The sequence below is a fragment of the Pantherophis guttatus genome, chromosome 1, assembly GCF_059756535.1.
Source record: "Pantherophis guttatus breed Tessera chromosome 1, ASM5975653v1, whole genome shotgun sequence".
Classification (NCBI taxonomy): domain Eukaryota; kingdom Metazoa; phylum Chordata; class Lepidosauria; order Squamata; family Colubridae; genus Pantherophis; species Pantherophis guttatus.
The window spans coordinates 105,801,767-105,829,386 of NC_142063.1; the positions used below are offsets into that span (position 1 = coordinate 105,801,767).

Sequence of the window (27,620 nt, forward strand, 5' to 3'; positions counted from 1 at the left end):
GTTGGTTAAATGGTTCACTAGGGTCAAATTTGACTTTAATTGCCAATATGCACGGAAGAAGGGCAATAGCAGAAGTATCAAGGGAGCTTAGTGGAATGGAGGAAGCTGAGCTCACAGGCTCATCTTGTCCCAACTGGGATCAGCAACTCGGTCATTAAGCGAAGTGGTTGCTAATTGAAACTATGACTGTATTTAGCTTTCCTTTGATTTACAGATCTGCAGAGGCCATAAATGTGAGGATTGGTCCCAAAGTTATTTTTTCATGTAACTGTAAATGGTCACTGTATAAGGCAGTTGCTAAACGAGGACTACCTGTTCTGATTCCCTATCCTCTTTTGCTTGTCATTTGTTGATGGAAGCATTTTTTCCCCTTTTAGTTCATAATGTACCTCAGTTCTAGTGTGTTTTGCTTGATCTTGGAATCTTACAGCATAGACATAAACCATACAGACAATATCTGGAGACTGTTAGGCCAAAATATATGCTATAGTGTGAAGGTGAATTAATCGCTGACTTGAGTTATTTTTTTCCAAAGAATGAAATCAAATGTATCCCCAGCAGAAAAGGGAAGTACTGCATCTTTAAGAATAGAAGTGAGATAAAGGAGAGGAACAGATTGTTGGTGTTTTATACCTTTCTTCTTTGCTGAATGTGGGATTGGCTTCACAGATATCCAGGCTTTTACTGAACATTGTTTTACTATGGCAGGAACAAAGTGAGAAAAAAGAGTTACTGATGTGGACATTCATATGAGGTTCACCTGACGCAGTTCCACCCACCCAAAGTTACCCCCCTCCCTTCCCAAAAATATCTGGAATGGAGAACTACATTGCTTTCCCAGTTCTGTGCTGATACTGGAAGGTTTTAAGAGCTCCTTGCATAGAAGGGTGTAGCATCTGGGTTACTGGAGAGGCTGAATTTTTCCAGTGAAGGAGTAAACTAAAATTCTACTAATCTTGTTGATATGAGATGTGAGATAAGGGTCACTACATACAAACCATTCTTGCACATGGCCTCTCCAAACATCAATTACCACGTAAATGGTGGCTCAAACCTGAACCATATTTATCAGAGACATGGTGGTGAGATATGCCAATTTTCAAGGAAGCTACTATGTTGAACAAGATCTGAAGAATGCAGATCTGACTTGGCCATTCAAAGTAGCCTCCTCAGTACATAACTTGATCCCACTAATCCTTTCACTTGCTGCCATTAATCTGCAAAGAAAAGCCATAAATATTTCAAGCCCTCAAAAGAAAAATGGCAGGCCTGAAACCTACAGGTGGGTCAGATGGAGAAAAACAGATCCTAGTATCAGGTAGCTGCCTTTTCAGTAATCAGTGTAAAGAAGTCAGGAAGAAAAGGATGTCAGTTTGTTGATGGAAGCACTTTTCCCCCCCTCCTTTCAGTTCATAATGTACCTCAGCTCTAGCATGTTTTGTTTGATCTAACATAAAGCCTTGAGCCTTTGACAGCAATCTTTGGGCTGAAAAAAAATTCTGTGACAGGAAAATGTACCATGAAAATAGAAGCTGCGACGGCATTAATGTACCATGGGGAAAATGAGAAGCTGAGTTTAGATTATGGAACAAGAACAACCGAAAGTACCAAAGTCCTCACAAGAGAAGGAATAAAAGGAAATGAAATTTACAATAAGTAAAACAGCAAACGGAGGAAGCAAGATTATTGGTAGAAAAAAATTGAAAACCAAGTTGATTTCAAGGCATTCATCTTTTTCACAGGCAAATCTTCCTGGGTATCATGAACAGAAAGGGAAGAGGCATGGAATGTATGAACCGTCAGATAATACAAGGTTTTAAAAGAAGATATATATATATTTTATCTTCACAGGACATTTGGAATGGCAACTGCTGAAACCAACATATACTCGATTTAATACATCTCAGGAAGACAATGCATGGTAACGTTTTTTAAGCAGAGATGGACATGAGCAAATTCGAGACGAAATTATGCTGGTGGGCAGCTTTAGGTTTATTTTTTGGCATGCCTTTCACAAAAATAAATAGCTACTTATCCACAACTACTTCTAAGTAAGGCTTGATCTCTTTGCAGAGGCCATTAATAATTGTCCAGTTTCACTGTGACCTATGAATGCACACTCCAAAGAAACTACTTAAAACATACGAAAATGGTGCTGAAAGTGAACTTGTTAACAAAATGTTCTCATTGATTTTGTAAGGGTATTCATTTAGTAGGAGAGGGTGATGTTCCCCTCATGTTCTTCAATTTACTTATGCAACAACCTACTGATATATACCAGGAACAGATCACACTGCATTTCAGTCACTTTAATTGGTGTGGCTTCCAACAATAAATCCTACATATAGTGGTTTTGTAAGGACCATGAAAATTCTCAGTTTGAGATCTCCCCCTCTCTGGTCCCTTGATCACAGTATTACAATGTCCAAATTGTTTGGGGAAATGGTAGCATAGCTACTCATTGAAAGTAATGCTCTTCCAGGTAGCACTATCCTCTTCAAAATGATTTCCAGAGGTTACATGGAAATTCATAGTAGACTCTACGTCCATATGTTTCTTTTCTCATTTGGTGGACTTTGTGTTAAGGAACAAGCTTATACTCAGAAAGAATGAACACACTGCTGTGTTTGTTACTTGAGGATGAAGTGGCATAAGAAATACACAGAGGCACAGGATACTGTGCAACAGCACCATGAAATTATGAATTTCTTTTTTATATTTTCTGCTTTGCCTACCTATATTTCACACGTGCATTGTGGCTCTTGCCAGTTGTTATAGCATGGAACCGGACTGTATTTTACTGTGATGTCATTTTATGTAGTGTTTCAGAAAACATTACTTTATAAAAGATCTCACTAATCCAGAGTAAATCCACAGATTTCCGCTACAATGCTTTTCATCATTAAAATAACTATATATAAAGAAAAATAATTTTGTTAAAAATGATTGAGGTTAGTAAAATATGCAACTTTGTAATGTAACACAAATCAAAATGTTAAAGTCACTGGTACCATACAAACAACCCAATACATCACAATAAATGTAAGATAACCTTAGAATTTGGCAAAAATACTCTCCCCAGCTTAGATTTCCTTTCTTGGTTGGTTATTCCTATCTTGATCTATTTTAAATACCTGATTCACATACAGAGGATGGTAATGAAGAAACAAGAAATTGGTAGTATTTAAATTCTGAAATCTTGCATGCTAATCCTGGATTATTTGGGGATATGTCAAATCTTTCATGTACAGGATGGTCTAGGACTACGACAAGATGTCAATGGTTGCAACTGAATAATAGCTCAGCATTGCAACTTAACGTATTGTGGAAAAAGTGGTCTACATGCATCATGACATTTTCTGCAAGAAAACAATATGTTTTCCTTTTTTGATATTTGTTGTTCATTAGAATTAAAATCACAATATTTAGCAAAGAACCCACCTAGGTAAACCTTTCGGCACTGCATAATATAGAGTTTCTGGGAATTGTTAAAGCAGTCGTGCTTTCTGTTTAGCAGCTGAAATAAGTTTCTAGATAATAACATTCTTCCTGCATAAAGCTAATATTTGAGACCATGAATTTATGCTCCAAAGAACCAAAAGATGGGTGCTTTAAAATGTTTAAAAACAGAGTCTCTTAAAACATTTCTATGTAGCATATCCATATGAGATTTCATTTAATTTCTGCAATGTGATCCTAGTCAAAGCACAACAAAAATGACCATAAATATCTGAATGTATAATTTTTAGGAACTTTTTCTTTACCATTTGATTTTCAGTTCAACAAGTGGCTAGTATATTTCATTAGAGGGTAAAAAATCTTAACCTTAATCCTTTTATAGTCCGTTGAACTATAAAAGGGATCAGAATTATGAATAAACAGCATTTCCATGTTGTTTGTGTTTACGTAGTCTATGAAACCTTTACATGGTTTCTGTTATAAATTTCTCCCTAGCATTGGTGTGAATGCTTGTTAGAAACAAAAGATTAAGAAAGAAGACACAATAACAAGCAAAGAGGCTTTTTGTGATTAATTTCTCTTTCTTGCAAAAAATCCTGGCCTGATGCTGATAAAAATGACTGAGCCACTATACCAGCTCCTGTGGTTTCTCAATGGCATGTACAATCTTCTTCTTGTTTGTTATTGGGACCACCTACCTCTGTCCATGCTGCGCCATTTCAATTGCTCTGCGGGCAGGAACCGGGGACCCTCCATCGGTCACGCTTAGAACCTCCATGGATTTCCTCTCTGGTCTCCGCTTGCCATGTCTGTTCAGCATTGGAGAGTCCACACGTTTTCTGGGAGGGTCTTTATGCAGAGATAATGCAGTCAACTTAGCAAAGTTATGAAATGGCTCAAATGTCTTGGAATGGTAAAACTCAGTGTCCCCTCTATTTATTTTCTAAATTTAACAGAGAGGACGAGGACCCTGATAGAGACCAAAATCATTTAAACTCTTTACACATTGCTGCATCTCATACATGGTCCTTTTAACTCTTGCCATTCCGTCATATATCTAAAGCACTTTTTAAAAGTAACTTACATCATAGCACACATATACACCTAAAAACAGAGCTTAGATAATGCAAAGAGGATAGACATTTTATTCAGAGAAATCATAGGTCCAAACAAGAACTTTTGAGCTGTTTCTTTCCAAATTTTATCTTTACATTCTAGTTTTTTTTCCCCCTAATGCTACATTTTGTATCTTATGCTTATGTTTTCTTTACAAAGTATTATTGTTGCTGAACTTGCACTAAAACTTTTAAAAAGAATAGACATTTGATGCTTTATCCTAGAAAACTGCAAATAGTAATAATAAGTAGATATCTACAGGCTTTGCAGATCTGTGACATTATGATCCCATTATAGGATCTTGGTCAATACTTCATCACAAGATGCAGATATACACAAAACTGCAAACAATGAAGAACAAGAAGAGAGCCTAAAAGAATGAGAATAATATGATATAGATTTTTAGCATTCTGAATCTTGCCCCTATTGCAGACAGTTTTTGTTGAATGACCATTTGTTCAGTGACTGTTCAAATTTATGATGGCGCTGACTGAGATGGACTTATGATGGGTCCTTCTAATTTCACCTATTACAATGACCCATGATCACGTGATCACCATTTGCAATCTTCTCTGCTGACTTTCAATAAGCAAAGTCAATGAGGAAGCTGGCAAGAGTTTGCAAATGATGACAATGTGGCTGCGGGATGCTACAACTGCATGAGATCTGCCTAAGGCCAGCAACTGGGACTGCCACAACTGCCATCCTTTGAGTGGTCACACTACTTCGTGTTTAAGACTGCATCGCTTAGCAACAACGTTGCCAGTCCCAATTACCCTTGTTAAGTGAGTACTACCTATATTCTGATATTTTTTCCTTTATATGCTGATGGCCATCTGGAAAAGAGAGTACCGATATGTATTTTTGAAGAAAACATTATCTCCAAACAATTGTTTGTCTGAAGTAATATTTAATGGATAATATCTCTTTCTCTCTCTCTCTCTCTCTCTCACACACACACACACACGCATACACACACACTCATACACTCACACATACACAATCTTGCTCTGCATTTCTAAAGACAAATGAGCAAAGAGCTGCATTCATTCACTCTGCTTCCCTTGAATAATAATAATGTATATGAATTCTAAAATCAGATGATACATCATCCAGATATATTCAGCTTGAATACAAAACTAATACATTGAAGGAGTATATTTTTGTTTCTTATATAAGGAAATGTAGAATATAGTTTGCATTATGCATGAATAAGGAGCATGATATATCATCGGGATTGAAGAAGCTGGAGAAACTGCTACCTTAAAAAACAGAGGTATACCTGCATTGAAGAGAAAATTCAATCAATTGAAATATTAAGTTACAAGCTGATCTGCTCCCTTACGGCGAAACACAAAGTTGCATAAAATTATAACTGTACAAAACAATTCAGTTTAAGTTTAAGCCAGGTGGATAAATCAGAAAATATACTTCCATAATTTCCATCAAGTGTTTGTCTGTATCTGTGTACAATCCAAAGCTCTAAGTGCATTTCCATGAACTTCCCATCTAAATAGGTTTTTATTTCAGTGGTTAGGGAAATCCCAGGTAAGTACAAAATGTTGAAGCAGAGTAAGTAATCTACTAAAGTACATTTAGAAGCTCTTCTAAATTATAGCAGCTATTGTTCGTACATTGGACTTTCTGAATGTGCAATAAACATTTTCGTTAGCTAGAATTTTACAAATTTGTCAATAACAATGAATGGCGACGTGACTTTGCCCTCAATAAGGGCAGCCAAAAGAGAGGGACTTAAGAGAAGATACGGTTTTAAAAATATATATATACCTATTTCATTTCTAGGAGGAAGATCCTCATCTTCATGACTAGGATATCTCTCTTTCCGATCAAGGAGTAGAAAATAAATCATTTTCTCCTGATTTTCCCTAGAAAAATTATAACATTATATCATTCTTTAGTAAAACATGGAATTTTCTACTTAAAATGTACTCCATTCTGGATATCTTAAATATTAAGATAGTATAAAATACTGTTTTTAGCTCTGTTATATTCAGCCCAAGCTTGCTGTTTGTGAGATGGGCAGCTATATAAATTAGTTTATTAAACAAACAAACAAACAAACAAACAAACAAACAAACAAACAAACAAACAAACAAACAAACGGAAGATCTAGTGCAGATATTATTTACAGGCCTTGGTCTTCTTTAGTAACATTATTGTTTTTTTAAAAAGGGGCTACTAAAGTAGAATGTTAAGAGCTAATTGAAATATGTGAAAGGAGCATATTATGTAGTCCTTCTTGGATTCTGTTTCAGAATGTCTATTATGTCTCTTATGCATCAAGTGATTTCAGACATCAGTCAATGCATAAAAGACATAAAATATGCTCTACTTCCACATGACTCTCTAAGGTCATCATGAAAAATCATGGTCAATGTCTGGCAGCTTAGTGAAGTACAGAGGACAGAGAGTAGAATGGGGGTTTCCGTTCAGCTTTATTCATATACTGTACTTTATACTGTGGAATTCACTGAACTTGGGGTTCCAACAATATGTATTGCTCTCAGTATTTGATGATAGCTCTTGGTTTAATCAGGGACTGCTGTAGCTGAATTCCTATTATAGTATATAATTGTAAGATAATATACTGTATTACTCTACTATTACTCTACATATCTGTAATTCAAACATGCATTCATACGATGTTGTTTTTTTTTACACCGAAGAGCATTTTATACACAGTTTCATCATCTACATCTGCAGCTTGACGCTTGGTGTAAAAATTGTTTCATGATACCGATGTTATACGGTGTCTAAGCCAGGGTTTCCCAACTTTGGCAACTTTAAGATGTGTGGACTTCATTTCCAAAATTTCCCAGCCAGATTGCTAGGGATTCTAGGAATTGAAGTCCACATATCTTAAAGTTGCCAAGGTTGAAAAACACCAGCCTAAGCTACAAATGAATGACCTTCCAATCTGAGTCATCCGTCTGCTATTAATTCTTTCTGAATTTCAATCCTCTATTTGAGAAAAACGGGGAATAATAATCCTAACTCAATCCAGATATCCTGGATTGTTAAATGTTTATAACTAGGTAATGCTAGGGAAATGTTTTGTTCATTTGAAAGTGCTCACAAATATAGTTGGGAGAAAAGAATAGTAATCTTTTTAAAATAATTTATTTTTAAAATTGGAAGTCATATTACATTATATTAACTGAAGCAGAAAAGGTTTGAGAGTTGTGTCTATGCATCTATTTATAACCATTTTGAGGAACTGACTTAAATTCAAAGTAATTTCAGCATTCTTCAAAAAAAAAATATCTCTCAATAAAGATAGAATGAGGTTCCCCAAGCTATTGCCCAAAAGACATTTCAGATTACAGAACCCAGGTCCTCAGCCAGCATGGACATGTTAGGTAAGGATGATCAGTTATAGTCCAGTATATTAGAAAAAAGTAGAATGGGCAAAACTGGGGAAGTTTGATCCGTCATCTGACAAAAAATACCATTTTCTATCACATATCAATTAATGATACATCCTTATAAAGAAAGGATGAGAGAGGGAGAGAGATCTACACACTTGAATTTCAAAACATTGTTACACTATGTTATACAGTGTACAGCATATACTATAAAAATCACTACCTTCAAATGTGTTGGCTACCAATTCAGAAAGTTTTAAGAACAGTTTGTTTATATTTTTGGAGGAATGGGTTATTAATAGCAAATGATGTAGGCTATAGGTGTCAAACTTGCCACGTCACATTACCATCACGTGACATATCACAACATTTTTTCCCTTAGTGGAGCTGGGGTGGGTGTGGCCTGAGTGTGACGCATCCGGCGTGCGGGCCGCCAGTTTGACCTCCCTGATGTAGGCTGTTTATTCCTCAGTCAAGATAACCCATCTTAAATACTACTTTACCACTTTCAACAGAGTGATAGCTTCTGCTCATTTATCCAAGTTTGTCAGCTTTGAAAGCATAGCAGCCACTATATGAAACAGAATATTTGGTAAATAGATGATTCGCTTGATTTTCTTATGTTTTTATATATCCTTTTCCCCTTTAATGATTCTATATGTGAGAGGGTTCTGATGCCACCTGGCTAAAAAATGTTGTTTCCCCTCTTTAATATGGAACTATAATTGTTGCCTAATTTTTTTCATTTCCTTTAATACACATGTGACTCTTCGTATACATTCAACCAATGATACATAGACAGACTACTTACTCTTCTGACAGCAGGTCCTGTAAAAGTTTGTTTCTGTCCCGGAAACAACCTAATGAGTGCATGCTATCTAGAACATCAGGATCGATGTCTTCCAAGGAAGGGAGAGAGCGAATCTGGACCTTTCGAGGAATTGGTTGTTCTGGTTCTGGCTCATTTTTACCCCCTCTTTAGATGAGAGGGGGGGAGAGGAGGGAGAGGGAGAGGGAGAGGGAGAGGGAGGGAGGGACGGAGAGAGAGAGAGAGAGAGAGAGAGAGAGAGAGAGAGAGAGGGAGAGAGAGGAGGAAAGAAAAAATAATTATACTAGTGTACAAAAGGAAAATATTCTCCCAAAGAGGGAACTCAAACAGTTTGCCTCTAACTTCAAGAGAGATTTAGATTCAAATTTTAGGATTTTAAATAGTGACTTCTATGTATAATATATCAGAGGAGTTCACAATTAGGAAATTAAATATCCTGGTTGTTGCAATTAACAGAAGTGCAGAGTCAAATGGAGGAGAAGAGGCTGTTTTGTTCCTTTGAAAGAGACAAGGTGTCTCCCCCCTCCTTTCAGAGAGATTTTAAAAATCCCAGTTGATATTCAGAAGAGATTCTTTGCATTATTTTCCATTCCATCACCTTTTGGTAATGCTGCATGGTCATCTAGCCATTGCAGTGTCAGGGGATTACTATAAAAAGAACAAAAGAAAAAATAGTTTTCATGCTGCTAGCAAGTGCGCAAGAACCATTTCAAAGTTGGAAGTTTTAAATTTCCAAACAGCTCCTGTGATTATTAATTAGAAGCACAGCAACACCCAGGATTTTTTCCTCCTCTGTGTGATGATCACCAGGTGATCGTGAACAAGAGAGAGAAAATGTCAAAAGCAAGTGCTGACTGCAAATACACATGGAGACTGATTTGAAATTAAAATTCTCCATAAGGATTTGGTGACTTCCTTGGAATACCTAAGGAAATTTTGATCTATAGATCTCTAATGCATGGTTCTGGTTACTGAATAGATATTACTTCCAAAGCCTCCATTCAAAATACTGCACACTCTCTTAATAAATTTGCTGCCACTGATTTTAATTCTTAGAAGCTTAAATCAGATATATTGAATCAGTATTTTAATGAGAACAGTACATGAAACAGTTTATTCCATTCTTTAAAATTAAGAACCTTTCCAAGACAACGAAGCTGTTTTAGTTAGTTTCTATTAGTAGTCATATCTAATGTCAACAGAACCAGGGGTGGGTTCTAAATTTTTTTACTACCGGTTCTGTGGGTGTGGCTTATTTTGTGGGTGTGGCTTGGAGGTCATGTGACTAGGTGGGCATGGCTAGCTGGTCAGAGCCATTTCTGGAAGGTCCTCGCACTTACGACCAGTCCTCACACTTACGACCCGGCTCATTTGTTTGCTTTTAACACTGATCAGCTGTAGGATGGCCCTTTGAAGCCCCGCGGCAAGAGTTTAAACAGTTTTCTTCCCTCTAGTCATCAGCTGGGACTCAGGAGGCAGCAATAGATTGGGGGTGGGACCAAATAAAAGAAAAGAATAACGTGGGGGGGAGGGCGGGAGGGGAGAACCGGTTCGGTGACATCATATTGTCACCGCTACCGGCTCGGCCGAACCGGGAGGAACCCACCACTGAACAGAGCCCTACAAAAAGATTGAACTAAATTGTTTGCAGAAAGATATTTCTATTATAGGATGGAATAATGGTATATTATTCTTTGACTAATACTAGATATAACACAAGCTTTTCAGGAAAATTAAGAGAGAGTTAACATATTTAGAGATCTGAACATATCTAGAGATATCAGATAGGGCAATGCTTTTGAACAGTTTTATTCCCCGAATGATGTCAGTACTATTAAAAATAATATACATAATGAAACAAAAATACAATTATTAAATGTTAAGGTATAATCATAATCTTCAGTTTTAGAAAAAAGAGGAAACTCTAGCTCTTCTGAACTCAAGGCATAATTTCAAGAAATTATTGTCTTTAAGATCATATTTAAAATATTAATGAAAAGTTACTTACATATACCATATATGCTTCTGAATGTGTTCTAGCTAGAAGTCAACAGAAAAAATGGAATGACTATAACAAAATAACAACAAATGCTAATTAATACTCTATTTAAGATTTTTCTTAAAATACAAAACTATCTTTGCACAAAATTACCAGTATATTTACATTTATATAATAGGAATGTAGCCGTGTCATTCAGAACTGGATATAATATTTTGCTATTTCCTAAGATTCACTACTGGTTTAGGCAAATTGGGGCAGGCTAAAAATTAAGGAACCTGATATCTCTGAATATATGCTCAGCAAATAAATCCAAATCTTCACGTGTCCTTCCATAAAAAGTTTTCTCCTCTTAGAAATCCATAGAAAGAACAGGGGAATTTGTGGGAGACATTGCTATTATGAGGTAATTGGGAGTTGTAAATATAAAAATCTATTGCAAATTATTCAGGCTGCCAGGGGATATTATCTTCTGCCTCCCCGCCCCCCACGCGATAAAAAAAAATCTACAAGATCTGAGAATAACAGTGATTCAGTCAAAAATTGTGGAAATGACCTTCCAAAATAAATGGTTTTGTGAAACAACCTTTTCTTCAAATATGTTGCTTTGGATAATTTTTTGGGCTTTTCAGCACTTGGGGAAGCAAGCTTAATAGGTTTACTTCTTGATATGCATAGAATTGTACAGGTAGTCCTTGACTTACAACAGTTCATTTAATGATTGTTCAAAGTTACAATGACACAAAAAATAGTAACTGATGACCATTTTCCCCACTTAAAACTGTTGCAGCATACCTGTGGGTCATGTGATCAAAATTCAGACACTTGGCAACTGACTCATATTTATGATGATTGTCCTGGGGTCATGTGATCACCTTTTGTAACCTTTTGACAAGCAAAGTCAACGGGGAAGTCAGATTCACTTAACAACCGTGTTACTAACCTAATAACTGCAGTGATTCGTTTAACAACTGTGGCAAGAAAGCTTGCAAAATGAGGCAAAATTCACTTCACAAATGTTTCAGTAAGCAACAGAAATTTTGGACTCAGTGGTGGTCATAAGTCAAGGACAACCTGTACTGGTAACCTGTAATTCCAAGAAAGACGATAGCTACCACAGAACATAGGCCATACAGTAGACCAGGGGTGTCAAACACAAGACCCATGAGCCAGATCCGGCTCATTGGGCCGTCCTGGAAAATTTAAGAGGCCGTCCTGTATTGCTTTGGCCCGGTCTACCCAATGCGAAGAGGAAACATGGGGCCAACATGGCTTCGGCCCGGTCTATCCAATGCAAAGAGGAAACATGGGGCCAACATGGCTTTGGCCCGGTCTACCCAATGTGAAGAGGAAACATCGGGCCAGCATGGCTTTGGCCCGGTCTACCCAGTGCGAAGAGGAAGCATGCCAGCATTTGGGGGAATGCCGTCAAGCTGGCCATGCCCACCCAGTTGGCCACACCCACCCACCCACCACCCATGCCTGGCCCCCCGAGGTCAACCACAGCCCTGATGTGGCCCTCAATGAAATTGAGTTTGACACCCCTGCCATTGACCGCAGAACAAGCCTTAAAATCCAATCTCAGCCAGGTAATCTGAGACACTCTGGTTAGTACTGAAAACCACAGACAGGCTTGAAAGAAATCAAAGCAATAAAATCCAACTGTTTATTCAGTGTTGATCATTCACCAAACTGACCAAAATAACATCCCTCCCATAACAGTACCTGAAATTAGGTTGGAGTAGATAATCTAAATCAGAGGTGTCAAACTGGTGTTCTGCAGGCTGAATGCGTCATGTACAAGCCATACCCAACCCAGTTCCGTGAATGAGAAAAATGTCACAAAATGTCATGTGATGGCAACGTGACGCCGTGAATTTGACAAAGTAATGTAATGAGTAAAGTAAGGAGTATTACTACATTACTACATTACATGATGGGGAAAAAAATCTGGCTGCCTTTTGGGAGGCAGTTTAACCCCTATCTTTACTCAACCAATCTTAATTTTTACTGCTTTCACTGGCTAGGTAGGGCAGCAAAGTCCAAGCATGCATGAGATGTCCTCCAAAGATGTCCATACCCTACGGTAACACTGGCAAACTTTCCATTATTCTTAAGTATGTTCGTACATCGCACTTGTTCTGACTTATCAAGACAAAATCAACATGGTTATAATTTTAATAAAGGAAACAGACTCCCTTCTGAATAGTCAATGGATCCCATATGACAGTGTGAGTTTATAAGATAGTATGAGTCAGTATGAGTTGTGCAGATGGCTCAGTAGTACGTATGACTTAGGGGTAGACAGACAATTGGAACAATGTTTAAATCCTATTAGCGGAGTGTATGAGATCAGAGACCTACTAAATTGGCCTGCAAGAACTATGGCAGCTGTTTTGCTCTCATTATTTTCCACCTCATTTCCAGCTAATGAGAACTGGCAAGTCAAAATAATCTGCATGAAAATGTGAGGGAATAGAACAAAAAAAAAAAAAAACAAAAAACAAAAAAAAACGAAGACTGCTTTGAGACTGTGACCGGGAGGCTCAGAAAGGTACAACAAAATCAGTGGTTTAATCTGTACTCTATAATAATCAATATGAAAAATCCTGAACTATTTTTTTTAAAATGTTCAATGTATGAAAGAAAAAAGGAAAGCAATCGAGAGGAAAGCAATCTAAAGGAAAAGCAATCGAGTTAAATGTAGGTGAGAAAGTCAGGAGGTCTCCTTTAAAAATACGTTTAGGATTTTTGTGATTATTTATAAACCTGACTCTGCTTGGGTCAAATTTAAGACATATCTATTTCACATCCTTAAACTGTACCTATGCTGTGCTGATGCCAGCTTAAATATTTAATGAAAAATTAAAGCTAAATATTTAAACTGTTTTAAGAAAATTCTGGCCAGGTTAGGATGCTATAGCACACGTTGCCAGATGTTCAGTCCAGACCGCTGGCTATTGCAGGCCTCACTGTGCAATTCCCTGCTGTTGTATCTTTCCAACTTTCCATGCCAAGAAAACAACTGCTAATTGCTTTTCTTTCTGTGGTCCAAGTCTCACTGGACATAAATACTTTTGAAAGTACGTGCATGTATACGTATGCCTTATACATGTAACATTAATTAAATTTAGATATACAAAGTTAAAATATTAAAATACAGATATATTCAGACACAACAATCAGCTTCACTTTTTTGGGGGGTGGTGGTGGTGGTATTTTCCCAGTTTTATCTCAATATGGTTGCTTTTGCCATTTATGTTACAGTTCTTTTCTACTGGCACAGTAGTTATAACATTTCCCTGCAGTGCAGAACTTTACCGGTTTTAAATCTGCCAAGTTCTACTTTTTAAATGACTATTTTTCTTTCCCTGAGCTACTCATTTTACGGTTCTTTTTCAAAAGTCAACCAATGTACTGTTTCACCATTTTTCCAGGTATTTGAGATAGAAGGGTTTCTTACCCGCTCCCAAATAGCCCAAATGACCTTCTATGGTTGGAAAAATGATGTAATGGTACACCTTTGAAATAATAATAATAATAATTATAATAACAATCATGTTTTGAAAGCCAAATGACAGTAATTCAGAGAAAGAAAAATTATATATTCTTTATCAGCGAAATATAAATTATATATATATATATATATATATATATATATATATATATATATATATATATATATATATATATATATATATATATATATATATATATATATATATATATATATATATATGCATATTCTACGAAAAAGAAAAAGAGACATATATATATATATATATATATATATATATATATATTCTTACTTCTTCGTAGGGTTTATGTGTGTTTTTCTTCTAGCCAGGTTTTCCCTACGTAACCAAGGTTTTTCTGCAGCACCAGCTCAGTAGAATCACATCCACTTGATTCTTTTTTCTTTTCTAACAGCTAGCAAGCTCTTCCTGCTAGGTGGGAGACCTATATAGATCTATTTCTAGCTCGTTTGCTTTCATCAGTAGGCCACACCCATATCTTATGTATCCTCCCTGTAAAGGTATAATATCTATTTTCTTACTTCTTCGTAGGGTTTATGTGTGTTTTTCTTCTAGCCAGGTTTTCCTTACGTAACCAAGGTTTTTCTGCAGCACCAGCTCAGTAGAATCACATCCACTCGATTCTGGGCTTTTTTCTTTTCTAACAGGTAGCAAGCTCTTCCTGACACACGCCATGAACACATGGCAAGACCTCAAACTCAGAGCCAAACCAAAGCCCAGGATGTGGCATCATAACCATCTGCTCAGGACATTACATCAAAAAACTCAGGATACCACAAAATACCACAGCCCATTACCCAGGTCGTTAAAACACAAAAGACTAATGGGCACCCATCAAGGACCTCACCCACACAGGATGTTACGAAACAGCTGACTAATCTGCAAACATCAACTCCATCAACTAATCAGGATGTAGCAACACAGGCAACCAACCTGCTCACAGCAACAAAGTCAGCACCCCACACCTCCCCACCAATATTTATAGAGAAACGGCAGCTCCGATCACACTTTCCTCGCACAAGCACGAAGCCGAAGACACCAGCCTGAAGATGACAAATGAGACTTTGTCAAAACGTCGCCAAGACATTTCCAATTTTACACGGGAGAAAACCCGAATAACCAAAGACCTACATATAAACACCCGCGAAAACCTCAGAAAACAAATACCATACATACATACATACATACATACATACATACATACATACATACACACACACACACATACACAAGCAAGCAAGCATACATGTATCTATACTTCTGAAGTTCTAAATTGGGGATGTTTTGCAAAGAAAGCTTTATGATCACTATGATATTGTAAAAGACTTGTAACAGAAGCTACAGTAGATCTTATTGAGGAAAAGATGGGAAACTCTGGAGATTGATAATAGTCAAAATCTTTGCTTAGAAGACAAGAAGCACAGCAAACAAAGTAGATGGCAAAGATTGAACCAGCACAAACTGGAAAATGCTGCTTTCAATGTGGAACAGGAAAATACAGAGTATGGATTGGGGACAAGTAGAGGACTATGCTGTCCCTTCTTGTCCTCCAGAAACAATTGGCACCTTCTACTTGCAATGGGCAACTTGATAGTTGGGGATACCCTAATTATGAAAAATTATAAATAGGACAGATCAATTTTTGACTGAGTTTGCACAGCTTGATTGATTGAAACATCTTATTCCTCAGTCAATTATCTCAACTCTGAATGGCAGCTGCACATAAGAAGGGATGTCTTGGGAACTTTGGGGTCATATTTTTAGTGTTCCCTGTAACTCTAAAGTGGGATATGAAAACTGATCTATCTATGACAGGTATCAGCAACCTGTGGCTCTGGAGCCACATGCGACTCTTTGGGCCCTCTGCTGTGGCTCCCTGTCAGGTGATCCTACCACTGGCTGGCCCCGTCCCTCGCCCTCCCAGTCACTCCTCACCTGGCCTGAGAAGGTAAGGGCGACTGCAGGTGATGGAAAAGTGGTAGGGGCAGAGACAGAGAGATACACACAGAGAGAGACATAGAGAGATACATAGAGAGAGGGAGGGAGAGAGAGATGTCAAAAGGGTTTTGTGGTTCCCGGTGTTTTTTAACAACCGGTTCTCTGCCCTAATGACCAGCTGGGTAGGCGTGGCTAGTGGGGGGTCATGTGACTGGTGGAAGTGAGTGACGTTGAGTTGGCCACTCCCACCCAGGTTTTGTGGCTCTCCATGGTTTATTTTCTGTGGAAACTGGTCCAAATGGCTTTTAGAGTGTTTAAGGTTGCAGACCCCTGATCTATGCAGTATTAAAAGAGTTCAATTTTATTGAGATATCTCTAGGCTTATATCTTGATCACAAATATTAGAAGGGACAGTTCATCCTTAGGTAAATTATTTGGATGATACAGAGTGACATTTAATTTGTTTAAATTTATTTAGTCAATTTATTGATTTGGTTTAACTCCAAACAAGTGTGAGCCTGTTAGGATAAAATTTACTCCTCTCAAGGTTAATTGCATAGCTCAGACAGCTTAGTTTTGAAGTTTGCATGACTTTCCTGTTTCCTTAGAATTTTGGAAATCCAATATCTGTTTCAGGGATGAGAAAACTGAGCATTCAGATCTTTCAGAATTAAGAGTTGCCCATCCTGGTTGAGACTGCTGGAAGTTGTACAGTTTAATAATATATGGAAAAGACCTTGGGAAAAGGGATGAAGAGACACAGCCTGGGGAACAGTCAGATAAGAGACAACATAGCTCACAGCTGGAGAATTGTTGGGGCAAGAGGCACAAAGTTTCTGGGCTAAAAGGAAACAACAGGAGAATTGTACTTTCAGATTTGCAAGATTCTATTAATGTAGCTTTATAACAAAGTAAAATGAGCTTATCTGGTTGCGTTCCCTATCTGGCTTATCTGTTATGCTGACATGATTCATAAAATAGCTCTACAGAGAATCATTAAAACTGTCCAGAATATCATTGGACTCCAGCTACCAGCCCTGGATGACATCTTCGAATATCGCTGTTTGAGAAAGTTGCATAACATTCTCAGAGACTCTTCCCATCCTGCTTACAATCTTTTTGGACTGTTGCCTTCTGGCAGAAGATGCAGAACAATTAAAACTCGGACCACATGTTTTCTGAATAGTTTTTAGAGCTATAATTGCACTCAACAATGAACTAAAGGGCCACCATCAGTGAGCTGTTGGACAGCATTACTTGGTGTGTTGTGTGGATGTTTGGGTGGTTTAGGGGTGGGGAATTGTGATGGGTGGGAGTGTGTTTGGGGATTGTTATATGTGTTGGACCTGGTCTTTGGGTGTTAAGTGAATTTCGTTGTATGGGTATACTGTGTATACACGTACAATGACAATAAAGTTGTTGTTGTTGTTGTTGTTGTTGTTGTTGCTGCTGCTGCTGCTGCTGCTGCTGCTGTTGTTGTTGTTGTTGTTGTTGTTATTATTATTATTATTATTATTATTATTATTATTATTCAGTAATATCTGAAGAGCCAAAGGAATCACATTGCTAATCTAACATATTATCAGTTCATACATTCTGAGAAAAAAGTTTTCTTCTGATTGCTTATAATGCAGTTGTATCCTGTTTTTTCCTCCACTGAGGTCAAAGCAGCTTATATAAAATTCATGGATTGTTCTCAGCTAAAAGTTGATTGATCCAGTTTTACTAATTTGAAGAATTTGCAACTTTCTAGTTAATATTTTTGGATGTGGGGGTTAATCCATAAATTGAGTCACTAAATAAACTTATTTTGGTATTCTTGGCATGTAAATTACCACTGTGTGCCACATGTAGATTATTCCACCTGTTGCCACATTTGTGTGCCTGTAATGAAGAGAACTAATCATTAATTAGTTCAGATGCAAATGCAGTTAATAAAGATAAAAACAGGACCAGGCCCTACATTCTTTATATTCCTTATTTCAAGATTCTTCATGGATCACATTTGAAGATTTGTCCATGTGGTAGAAGTGACAGTTTCCAAGTCAGAAAGACTTACAGTAAGTTCCAAGTCTAGAAGCAGTTGCTAAGTCATGACTAGAGCAAAAACTATTTTATTTATTTAGAAAATGCATATGTTACCCATTTTCAATAACTGGGCAAGTTATTACCATAATAAAATCATATAATTATGAAATCCATAAAATACATATGATGATATTCTAAAAGGCCTACCTGAAAGTGTAGTTTTTGAACCCTCTCCTAAAACTGCCTAAAGTCTGTGAAGACTGATGTGATAAACAGATTTTATAAATAAAGAAAAAGGCGAGAAACTACTCTTTCATGTCAGTTTGTCCACTTTTTGGGTCCCGTCATAGAAAAAGAGAATTAATAAATGTTTTGTAGGATCTGCAAAAGATCCTCTGTTAATATTCTAAGGGTACATTATGTTTTTTTCCTTTTTTGAAAACTTGTAAGGACATCTATAAAAGGTACTTATTTCAATACTTTTACTATTTATATTAAATATTTATATCACAGGATTTTTTTTAAAAAAAATCCTTAAAATATATTCCGGGAATCTTTATCTCATTGTGAAACCATTTTCTGATTAGGAATTTGAAATATATTATGTAAAACCAGCCTCTATTTGGATTCCTGTTATGTCTGAAATACAACTTTATTATGACATCACACATTCCAGCTTGTTGTTGCCAAGATATTTACAGCTTCTTCCTCTTCTTGTTTTAACAGATTCAGGGATCAACATTTTGTTGCTGTTTACTTACTTTAAAATGACAAGTAAGGGTCAAGGTAGGGCAACTGATTTTGACAAGAAAGGCTTCGATTTTAAGGTTTTGCTGCGAAAGTAAAGGGAGGATGGAATTACAATGAATGGTTGCTAATTTATTGGGAGTGCTAAAAGTTCCCTTTCTGTGTATCACGTAGTCCAATTTAGAGTGTTTGCCATATATGTGAAAAACATGGTCAGACATTTTCACACAATCACTGTGAAAATATCAGTATTAATTTGAAAGGGAGTAAGACTGCACTTTGAAGAAACACATTGTTTGTATGGTATTGGGTGGCCTTATAAATCGAGTAAATAAGTAAATAACTTTGCAATGTTGAATGTTCTTAGTAGTTATGTTCAGCTTTTGGAATTCTCTTTTTCACTGATGCTGAATAGATTTTATTCTGGAAGGACTTTTAGTATGTGATAATGTGTTTACGCTTTTATTTGAACAGCTGTCCCTATCTCCTTGAGCGACTGCTTCATATTGTCGATTTGTAAACTGTATCTTTTAAATGTTTCCATCATGTACCAGAAAGAAAAGACCTAATGAGCACAAATTACAAATTGCAAAACTGACATCAGCAAGCCACAGAACTAAAAATAATACATGTACGTTTCTAAATAAAAATGTTGGATGCCAACCTCGGCCATTGAAATGATCAATTCCTTATGATGGGGATTTAAGTATAAATGGCTTCTGACCAGCTGGATCCTATTTTAAGAAGAAATAACTACTTATGAGATACAATTGCTCAAAATCCATTATAATGTAATTGACATCACAAAAAGTAGGTTTTAACCCTGAGCGTGAACACTATTTCAGTTGTTATATATCGGATCAATCTACAGCTGACACGAAAATAAAAACAAAGTTTCATTTTGTACATAGAACATATTTTTTTGTCTCCTAGAATTTCCAAGTTTTGTTTCCATGTCCATAAGAAGTAAAAACTTGTATTCTTTTAAAAATCTCATTTAAACAACCTAAAATGAAAACACATTTATCTGAGGGTGCTGAAATTCTGAGTCAGCATTTACATTTATGTTACTGCAGAACACTGGCATTAAATAATATATATATGAGTTTGTGTCCTTCTAGATGTTCTGATGTACAATTCCCATCTTCCCTAATCACTGGAGGCCTTCAGAGTTATAATCCAAAATAACTGCAAGGACCCCGTTTCAGAAGGCTTGTTGAGTTACTGGATGGCTTTGAAAGCAAAAAGCATGAGATAGCAATGACTTGTTTCCTTACTGTCAACCGTTTCGAGGCATCCACTTCAATCATCCCTCGTAAGAGATTCTGACAATCTGGGGGAATGAAATGTGGCATATGGAACACGCCACGTTTCACTTTCTCCAACAGCTGCCTCAAGTTATCATCATCGAACGGCAGAGCACCCTGGAGCAGCGTGAGAAAAGAAGGGAAACAATATGGCTGAGCAAAATCAATTACAGAATGAAAAAGGTACAAGCAGAATGGCGGGAGACTGTCTCACAAACCAAGATTGGAATAGGGAACAATTTGACAGTGAGAAACAACATAGCAGAATAGTTTTCATGCAAATTATCCGTTGTAGCTGTAGTCCCAATACCTTGATTCTCCTAGGCAAACTTTTTTAGCAATGGATATTTATTGCAGCAAGTTATTGTGCAAATTTACATTAAATAAAGGAGGAAAGCTACTCTGATTATAGAATGAATGGGCAAAGTAATTTTAAAAATTGTTTATATTACAAAAGACTGCCTATAAGTCATGAAGGATAGGGATGTCCACAGTTGATAATTAGAGCTCTCTGAAGTTTCATAGAAGTGAAAATATTGATTTGAGTGGACTTTATTAAAATGAATGCAAGTTATGCATGAGTAAAATGAAGAAATTCATAAAATGAATGGATTCCAGAGATTAGCCAAAAAAATAAAAATAAATAAGACAGTTCACATTACCTTTCTTGCTATATTAGTTTAAATATTATTTATTCACATTATGTTACTTCCAATTGGGAGTGGGGGAATCAATGAGACACACTCATAAGGTTTGAATGCTAAATCAGGAGACTTGGATCATAGGCTCTTAAGAGTCAGAGTTAGGCAAAATCATTCTAGTACCACAATATATGCATGCTCCTTACATGGCAAAAAGTTCATATGTAAATGTAAGTGATTGCAAAACTTTCGATGGGTTTAGGGAAAAAATACAGGAGAATTTGACTGGAATATTGCCCTATTAATTCATCTATGCATGACCATAATATCCAATTAAGACAAAATTAAAAACAAAAGCCACTGATTAGAATATGAATTTCCTCAGGAATCTATTTTAATATCAAATACGATGCCTAATCAATTTTTATTTCTATGTTAATATTCTGGGAGGAAAAACAAAACAATTCAAATGCTAAGATTATAATTCCTTGGATTAGATTATGAGTGCTTGCATTTTTTTATGTTTATTTGTTCTTGCTTTTGGAGAATTGTTAACAGGTCTTATTTTACTGATTTGTCTGACTGAAATTATATGATAGCGAGAAAAAACATAAATCGATACAATTTTGCAGTCATATTTGTTGCTTCAAAATCTAACTCAAAATTCTGTATTAATATAATGTATAAAAAATGACTAGGGCAAGAGTGAGAGCTATCTCTGCATCTGTGGCTTGCAAGAGAGATAGGCAGAATTTTATTAAAGTTTAACCAACCATCTCCTTAGTGCTTTTCAACTTTACCAAAAGATTTTTTTTTAAATGTTACTGAGCGTAGGTCACTAAATTGAATTACAGGCCCAAAGCCAAACCCTTTTCCTGTAATGAGGTAAGCAATTCTTCTCTCAGTGGTGTATATGATCTCATAATATTGAGTAGTGATAATAAAGATTGCACTTGTGAGCCCTTACTAGAATCTCTGATCGACACTGCTCACAAAGAAAACTAGTTAAAAGGCTTATTTAAATGATTGCCAAATGATGAATAAATCAACATTTTCAGAGAATTGGAAGAGCTAACACTACCCTTATTATTCATTAATTCAAACACATCTTAATTAAAACACTTGATTCAGTTCGGCTCTCAATCTGGCATGCAGAAACTGTTGTGGCTCCATTACCTGAGCCTGGGCTATCGACAGATGCAGACTCTGAGAGTGAGGGAGAGGAGTTGGCAAGGCTTCCCTCTCCAGGACCCTCCTCTCTGGCAATGCCTCCGGAGGACACCGAAGGCCAAAAGATAGGCTTAGAGCCAAGCACGTCCCCGCAGCCACAGGTGGACAGCGACGAAGAAGATAAGTGCTGGCTGGACCCTCGGCAGAGGCGCAGGGAGAAGCGTGCGCAGCAGAGGGGAAGGCGTGCCAGAGATTAGCTGAGTCACTGGACCACACCCCACAGGGTATAAATGTGGGTGTGGTGGCCGGTTCAGTTTGTGATGAGCAAAAACTAGAAATAATCCATGATCTCTGCGTTACTGGACTTTGTCTGCTTTATCGGACGGCATTTGGATTAATCCTTGTATTGTTGAAACTCTGCCTGTTTTATCAGAATGCTTGCAGTCTAATCTTTGTTTTGTGTGAATAAAGTCTGAATTGGCAGCTAGCCACTGGGTTGCTGCCAGCTTTATCTTCAAAGAGTTTTGTTATGTGGCTTATTAACTCCGGGCAGTCTGTGGGGGTGCGTGTGTGGTATGGGGACAGAACAGAAACCCAGAAGCAAGGTATGTCTCATTTAGATGATTTGAGTAAGATAAAACTGGGTACTGCAGATGAACTTGCAACCTCAACTTCACCTTTCTTTACCTAAGTCAATAGAAGATTTTACAGCTGGGTTGGTACACATTTATTGATGCTGTTCATCTATCAAGATGTGTGTCAGCTCTATGAGGTAAATCCAGATCAGGAAACCAGTTCTACAGGAAAACTAGAACGATACTTTATTGAGACAAGCTGCAATAACCAAATCTTGAAAGTCTGATTGTGCTTTTTCTCTGCACCTTCTTATATCCCAGTGAATCAGGGGGAGGCCAGCCTGAGTCTTTTGTAGTACTATTCCCTGCTGCTCATTTTGCTCATTCAGATTCTGAATATTCTCTTCCTGGCTCTCTACAATGAGGCAGACAGACATTTCACCCTTCCCATTTGCAACCGAACAGCACACCTGAAGTGCCTTCAAAAGCCTCACAACCTCGTGTGCTTACTGATCATGTCTTGTGACCTGGTCTCAAAGAGAACCTGCCAACACGAGAGTCCTCTGGCCAAGCTACAACTGATGTAATGGATTCTTATTCTGCGACAGCCCATCTCACTGGAGAAACACAAGGCCTTCTGAAACAATTCACTTCTCATCAGTTTACTGAAAACTATCAAGAAAGGGGTGCTCTCTGGAGGATCTCTTTCCGGCAGTTATTCTAAAATACCAGCACCACCACAGAAAAGCAGTAGTTTTTAACTTCAGTGCACTGAGCCTTAAAAGAAATGCTAAATGCAAACCTAGGCTGGTGGATCCCAGTCCTGGCATCCTTGTACATGCATTAGAATGGCCCTAATGTAAAAAAAAAAAAAGTTTAAAAATGTAAAAAAAAAAAAAAAAAGGGAAAGAAAATAGGAAAGGCTTGGTTAACTTTTCCCCCATTGGCCTATTGAATGTTGTAAGCCAAGCCATGCACTAGATACTTTTCTTCAAAAAGTCACAGATTAGATGGTACAAAACAACTCCCTGCTGAAGAAAAAAGCCAGTTTTAGGGAAGGCCAGCAGTACCTTATTCTTCACCATCAAATAGAAAAATGTATCAGCCACCTCTGAAGGATTCTTTACATTGCTTTTAAAAAATTTATAAATACCAGTGTCTTTGATCTGATCCCTAGAGCCAGGCTCTTGGGAGAAGAACTGAATCTTCTATTGATGGATACCTTTGGTGCTGATCATAACAAAATACAAAAAACAATGGGATGCATGCTCTCTGTAGTGCTCCACTTTCATCCATAATCCACATCCACACAAGAGTGGAGCAAGGTCGCATTTTGGTATCACTTTCACTTTCTGTTCTAACTCAATTTACTTTGCAAAAGATTGTCCTTTTATAGTAAGAATGGGACAGGTATCCTCCTCTCCTAATACTAGTAGAGCTGAACTGGAGTCTCCTGCTCTTTGTCCTTTATTGTAGCTAGGAAAAAGCTTCTTCTTATTATTTTTTTTAATACCTGCAGTTTTTCAGAAGTGGTTTGCGATTGCCTGCTTCCTTAGTCCGAGAGAAAATAATTGACTCAAGATCACCCAGCTAGCTTTGTAGCTTCTAGTAGGGACTAGAACTCATGGTATCTGCTTTCTAGCCTGATGCCTTAACTATTAGATCAAACTGGGCCTGGTGGCTCAGCAGACTAAAAGCATTGTGATTAACACCAGCTGTCTGCAATTACTGTAAATTCGAATCTCACCAGGCTCAAGGTTGACTCAGCCTTCCATCCTTTCTAAGGTAGGTAAAATGAAGACCCAGTTTGTGGGGGCAATAAGCTGACTTTGTATAAATATACAAAAGTATGAAGGCTATTGCTTAACGCATTGTAAGCCGCCCTGAGTCTCCGGAGAAGGGTGGCATATAAATCAAATTAAAAAAAAAAAAACTATCTACAGTGCTCAACTATTACAGAGCTAATCACTTTTTCTAAAAGGTCTGTTATTCATTGCCATTCTTGGAAAATTAATGGCTTTAGCATTGATCAAAACAAACTTTTTAAATATTTGGGCATATCTTTCCAACTTCAGCATCCTGGAATCAAAAGCAAAGGAAGGTCACCATTAGGACTCATAAATGCAATTTTGCATTTCATTAACTGTAATGCCAGTAACCACGTTCCAGCCACAATAAAAAAATAACTGAGAGCCAATGTCATTAGCCACCTGCTACACAAGGTACATATTTATTGTCATAACTTAAAAGTCCATAAAAGTAGCTCAACCTAATTTTTTGAGAATTTGCAAGCATCCCAGCGCATATCAGAAACCCTGTTGGGACTACAATCTGGCCTTATTTCTGTAAAGATTGAAATGAAGTGTTGCCATTTCAAATATTGGATTAAATTATTTTTTGTTTTGGCTGTACTTTGGCTTTTCTGATTTATATGCTCATGGTAGAAGGCATCATCATCGTCATCATCATCATCATCATCATCATCATCATCATCATCATCATCATCAGAGATTTAAAACATTACATTACCCCACCATCTGACTTCATTTGCCTATGAGGGACCATTGTTTGAGATGAAACAGTGTCCTTGACACTGGTATCTGTCTCAAGTTAAGCAAAACTCTGTTTCTATATGGAGCAGGCTTCTTTGCGAGACTCTCCTCCCTTGTCAAGTATTTAGCCAACATTCATAGTCCAATCCAGAGGAGAGGTTTCACTTTTGTCTGTCAATGTTTTGCCATCTTCACTGTTAGAAAGGAGATTCAGTAACGCCCCTGTCCCTGAACACTGGAAAAAAATATATATAGTAACCATCTGTCATGCACTTTTGAACTGTCCTTTCTTATGGTGTGGCAAGTAAACCTAATCATGCCTTTCTTAATTCCATTCTTGCACCAGTTCAGAGGATGAAAATATTCTTTTGCTGTTAGCTGGCAATTCACCAAATATCTCCAGAAGTGTGGCTCAGGGCTGCCTTAACGCATGGGCCTGATGCAGGATGGGTTCCATTTACGTTCGCTACCGGTTTGCAATGAGAGCGTGTGTGTGTGTGCGCTTGCTTCGCTCGTGCCTAGCGCTTCTGCACATGTGCAGAGCATCTGTGATGACGTCTGGGTGGGTGGGCGGAGCCTCCCACCGCCGTTTCTACCGGTTTGCAAGATCCAGACCGAACCGGTAGCAACCCACCACTTGCCCGTGGGCCCCATGAGCGTAGGGGTCCCATACTAATCTGTGTATGTTAACCCTTCAATCCGCCTTGTATCATATAAATTCAGCAATTGTACGGCTTACTGAGTACTGTTTTGTTTTTCAACATTGATTTTGTTGGAAGTGCCAATAAAATAAATATATGTTTAATTTTATCGACCATTTACATTTTTATTCCTGTGAGTAGTCATAGGGGCCCCAGTACATTGCTTTGTCTGGGGCCCATAATGATGTTAAGATGGCCCTGGAATGGCTAGGGTCATTTGCAGCTGCCATTGCTATCAGACATTCATTTTTTAGCAATACTGGTAACTTCAATATCCTTCTGTATAAGCATTTGTCTATATTGTTTGGTTGGCTAGAAAGGTCCCCCCCGCCCCTTCAATATGCCTGTTTTGGTTTTTGACATATAAATCAATTAATATTTTAAATGTTGAGTGGGGTTTGTTATTTACTTTAGATGCCTGGAAATAATTGTTACTTTAAATCAGATCTATCTTTCTGATACTGATGCACAACTTAAAGAAGAAAATGAAACCATAGGATATAAATATTAATCATTGAATTATATTAATAAATGGTGGATGAGTTACAGAATTAATGATACCTATTGATCATCTTTTAATTATAATCTCTTTGGTATCCTCCCTATTTTAGCACAATAAAAAAGTCTGAATTCTAATAAAAACTCCTCTGCTAATTATAGGAGTATCAGCAATTTAGGGAAATAGGAGAATAATTTGTCATGCATTTCGATGATGGGAATCTTGCAGGTAAATTTCATTCTTGATTAAACAGGAAAGAACATGGCAGTAATATAGATAAAGCCAAAGTTGAAATGTGAAAATAGAAAGGGGAAAAAAAAAGAAAGTAAAGATAATGAGGATCGTAACTCACCACTAACAATGCAAACAAAATGACTCCACAGCTCCAAACATCTGCTTTTCTCCCATCATATTTTTCTCCCTGTGCAATATGGTAACCAAAGAATATTAGGGAAATATTACAATCAGATGAACCTACATTGTATGGAAAACTATTTTCTCCCCAAAGTATGGGCCTTATGTTTCACATACAAAATATTTAGCTTTATATAAAATAAATATAGGGTATATTACACCGAGATATAACACTAGCCAAATTAATTCTACCAACAGTGCTTACCCACCAAACCTTTCTAACCCTCTCCTTTAATGAACAAGCATACGGAGCCCAGGTGAAAATGGACTGCTTACCTGTATTGGTGGTTCTTCAAACTCTTATTTGTACATTCACACATTTGGGTGATATGCCTACACAGAGTGGAGGACTTGTCAGCAGGAAGATCATTCTCTAGTATGTGTACTCTTGGGTAAAATTCCTACCTGTTCCCTCACTTTCCCTAGAGGAGATGCAGCAGTCCAGGGGACATTCAGGCTACCTAAAACTGAGGCACCTGTAGTGGAGAAGGTGGGATTGTAGTATGAATGCACAGATGACAATTAAAAGAACTACAATTCGAAGCATGCAGCTTAATCTTCTTTTTGTTGCCTCTGTGCATCCTGTAAGTGAATAACTGATTATTTCCTCAGGGGTGAAGGGCAGGAACCAAGTCTCTGCAGAATGGAAGACTCCTCTGCTTTGTCCAAGAAGACTTCTGCTCTTTTTTTTTTTGATATCTAAGTTACAACATTTTTAAAATG

General features: G+C 37.3%; 1 protein-coding gene and 1 long non-coding RNA gene across 13 annotated transcripts in view; one reads left to right on the forward strand and one right to left on the reverse strand.

Moving 5' to 3' along the window:
• The window catches only part of BRSK2 (BR serine/threonine kinase 2), a 467,655-nt gene that overhangs the window by 78,218 nt on the left and 361,817 nt on the right, over positions 1–27,620 (reverse strand). For 8 of the 12 annotated variants that reach the window (XM_060687737.2, XM_087880323.1, XM_087880317.1 and 5 more), the window contains exons 7-12: positions 26,836–26,904; positions 20,316–20,462; positions 10,799–10,830; positions 8,773–8,937; positions 6,364–6,461; positions 4,158–4,308 (exon numbers count right to left, since the gene is read on the reverse strand). In XM_060687737.2, coding sequence (XP_060543720.1) covers positions 4,158–4,308; positions 6,364–6,461; positions 8,773–8,937; positions 10,799–10,830; positions 20,316–20,462; positions 26,836–26,904 — 662 coding nt within the window. Of the gene's footprint in view, positions 1–633; positions 700–4,157; positions 4,309–6,363; positions 6,462–8,772; positions 8,938–10,798; positions 10,831–20,315; positions 20,463–26,835; positions 26,905–27,620 lie in introns of all 12 variants that reach the window. The other 4 variants (XM_034416848.3, XM_034416851.3, XM_087880353.1 and 1 more) reach the window with 1 other exon arrangement.
• Positions 19,004–19,701, forward strand: LOC117665211 (uncharacterized). The gene is made up of 2 exons (XR_004591279.1): positions 19,004–19,077; positions 19,513–19,701. It is a non-coding gene; the product is annotated as an uncharacterized LOC117665211 (long non-coding RNA).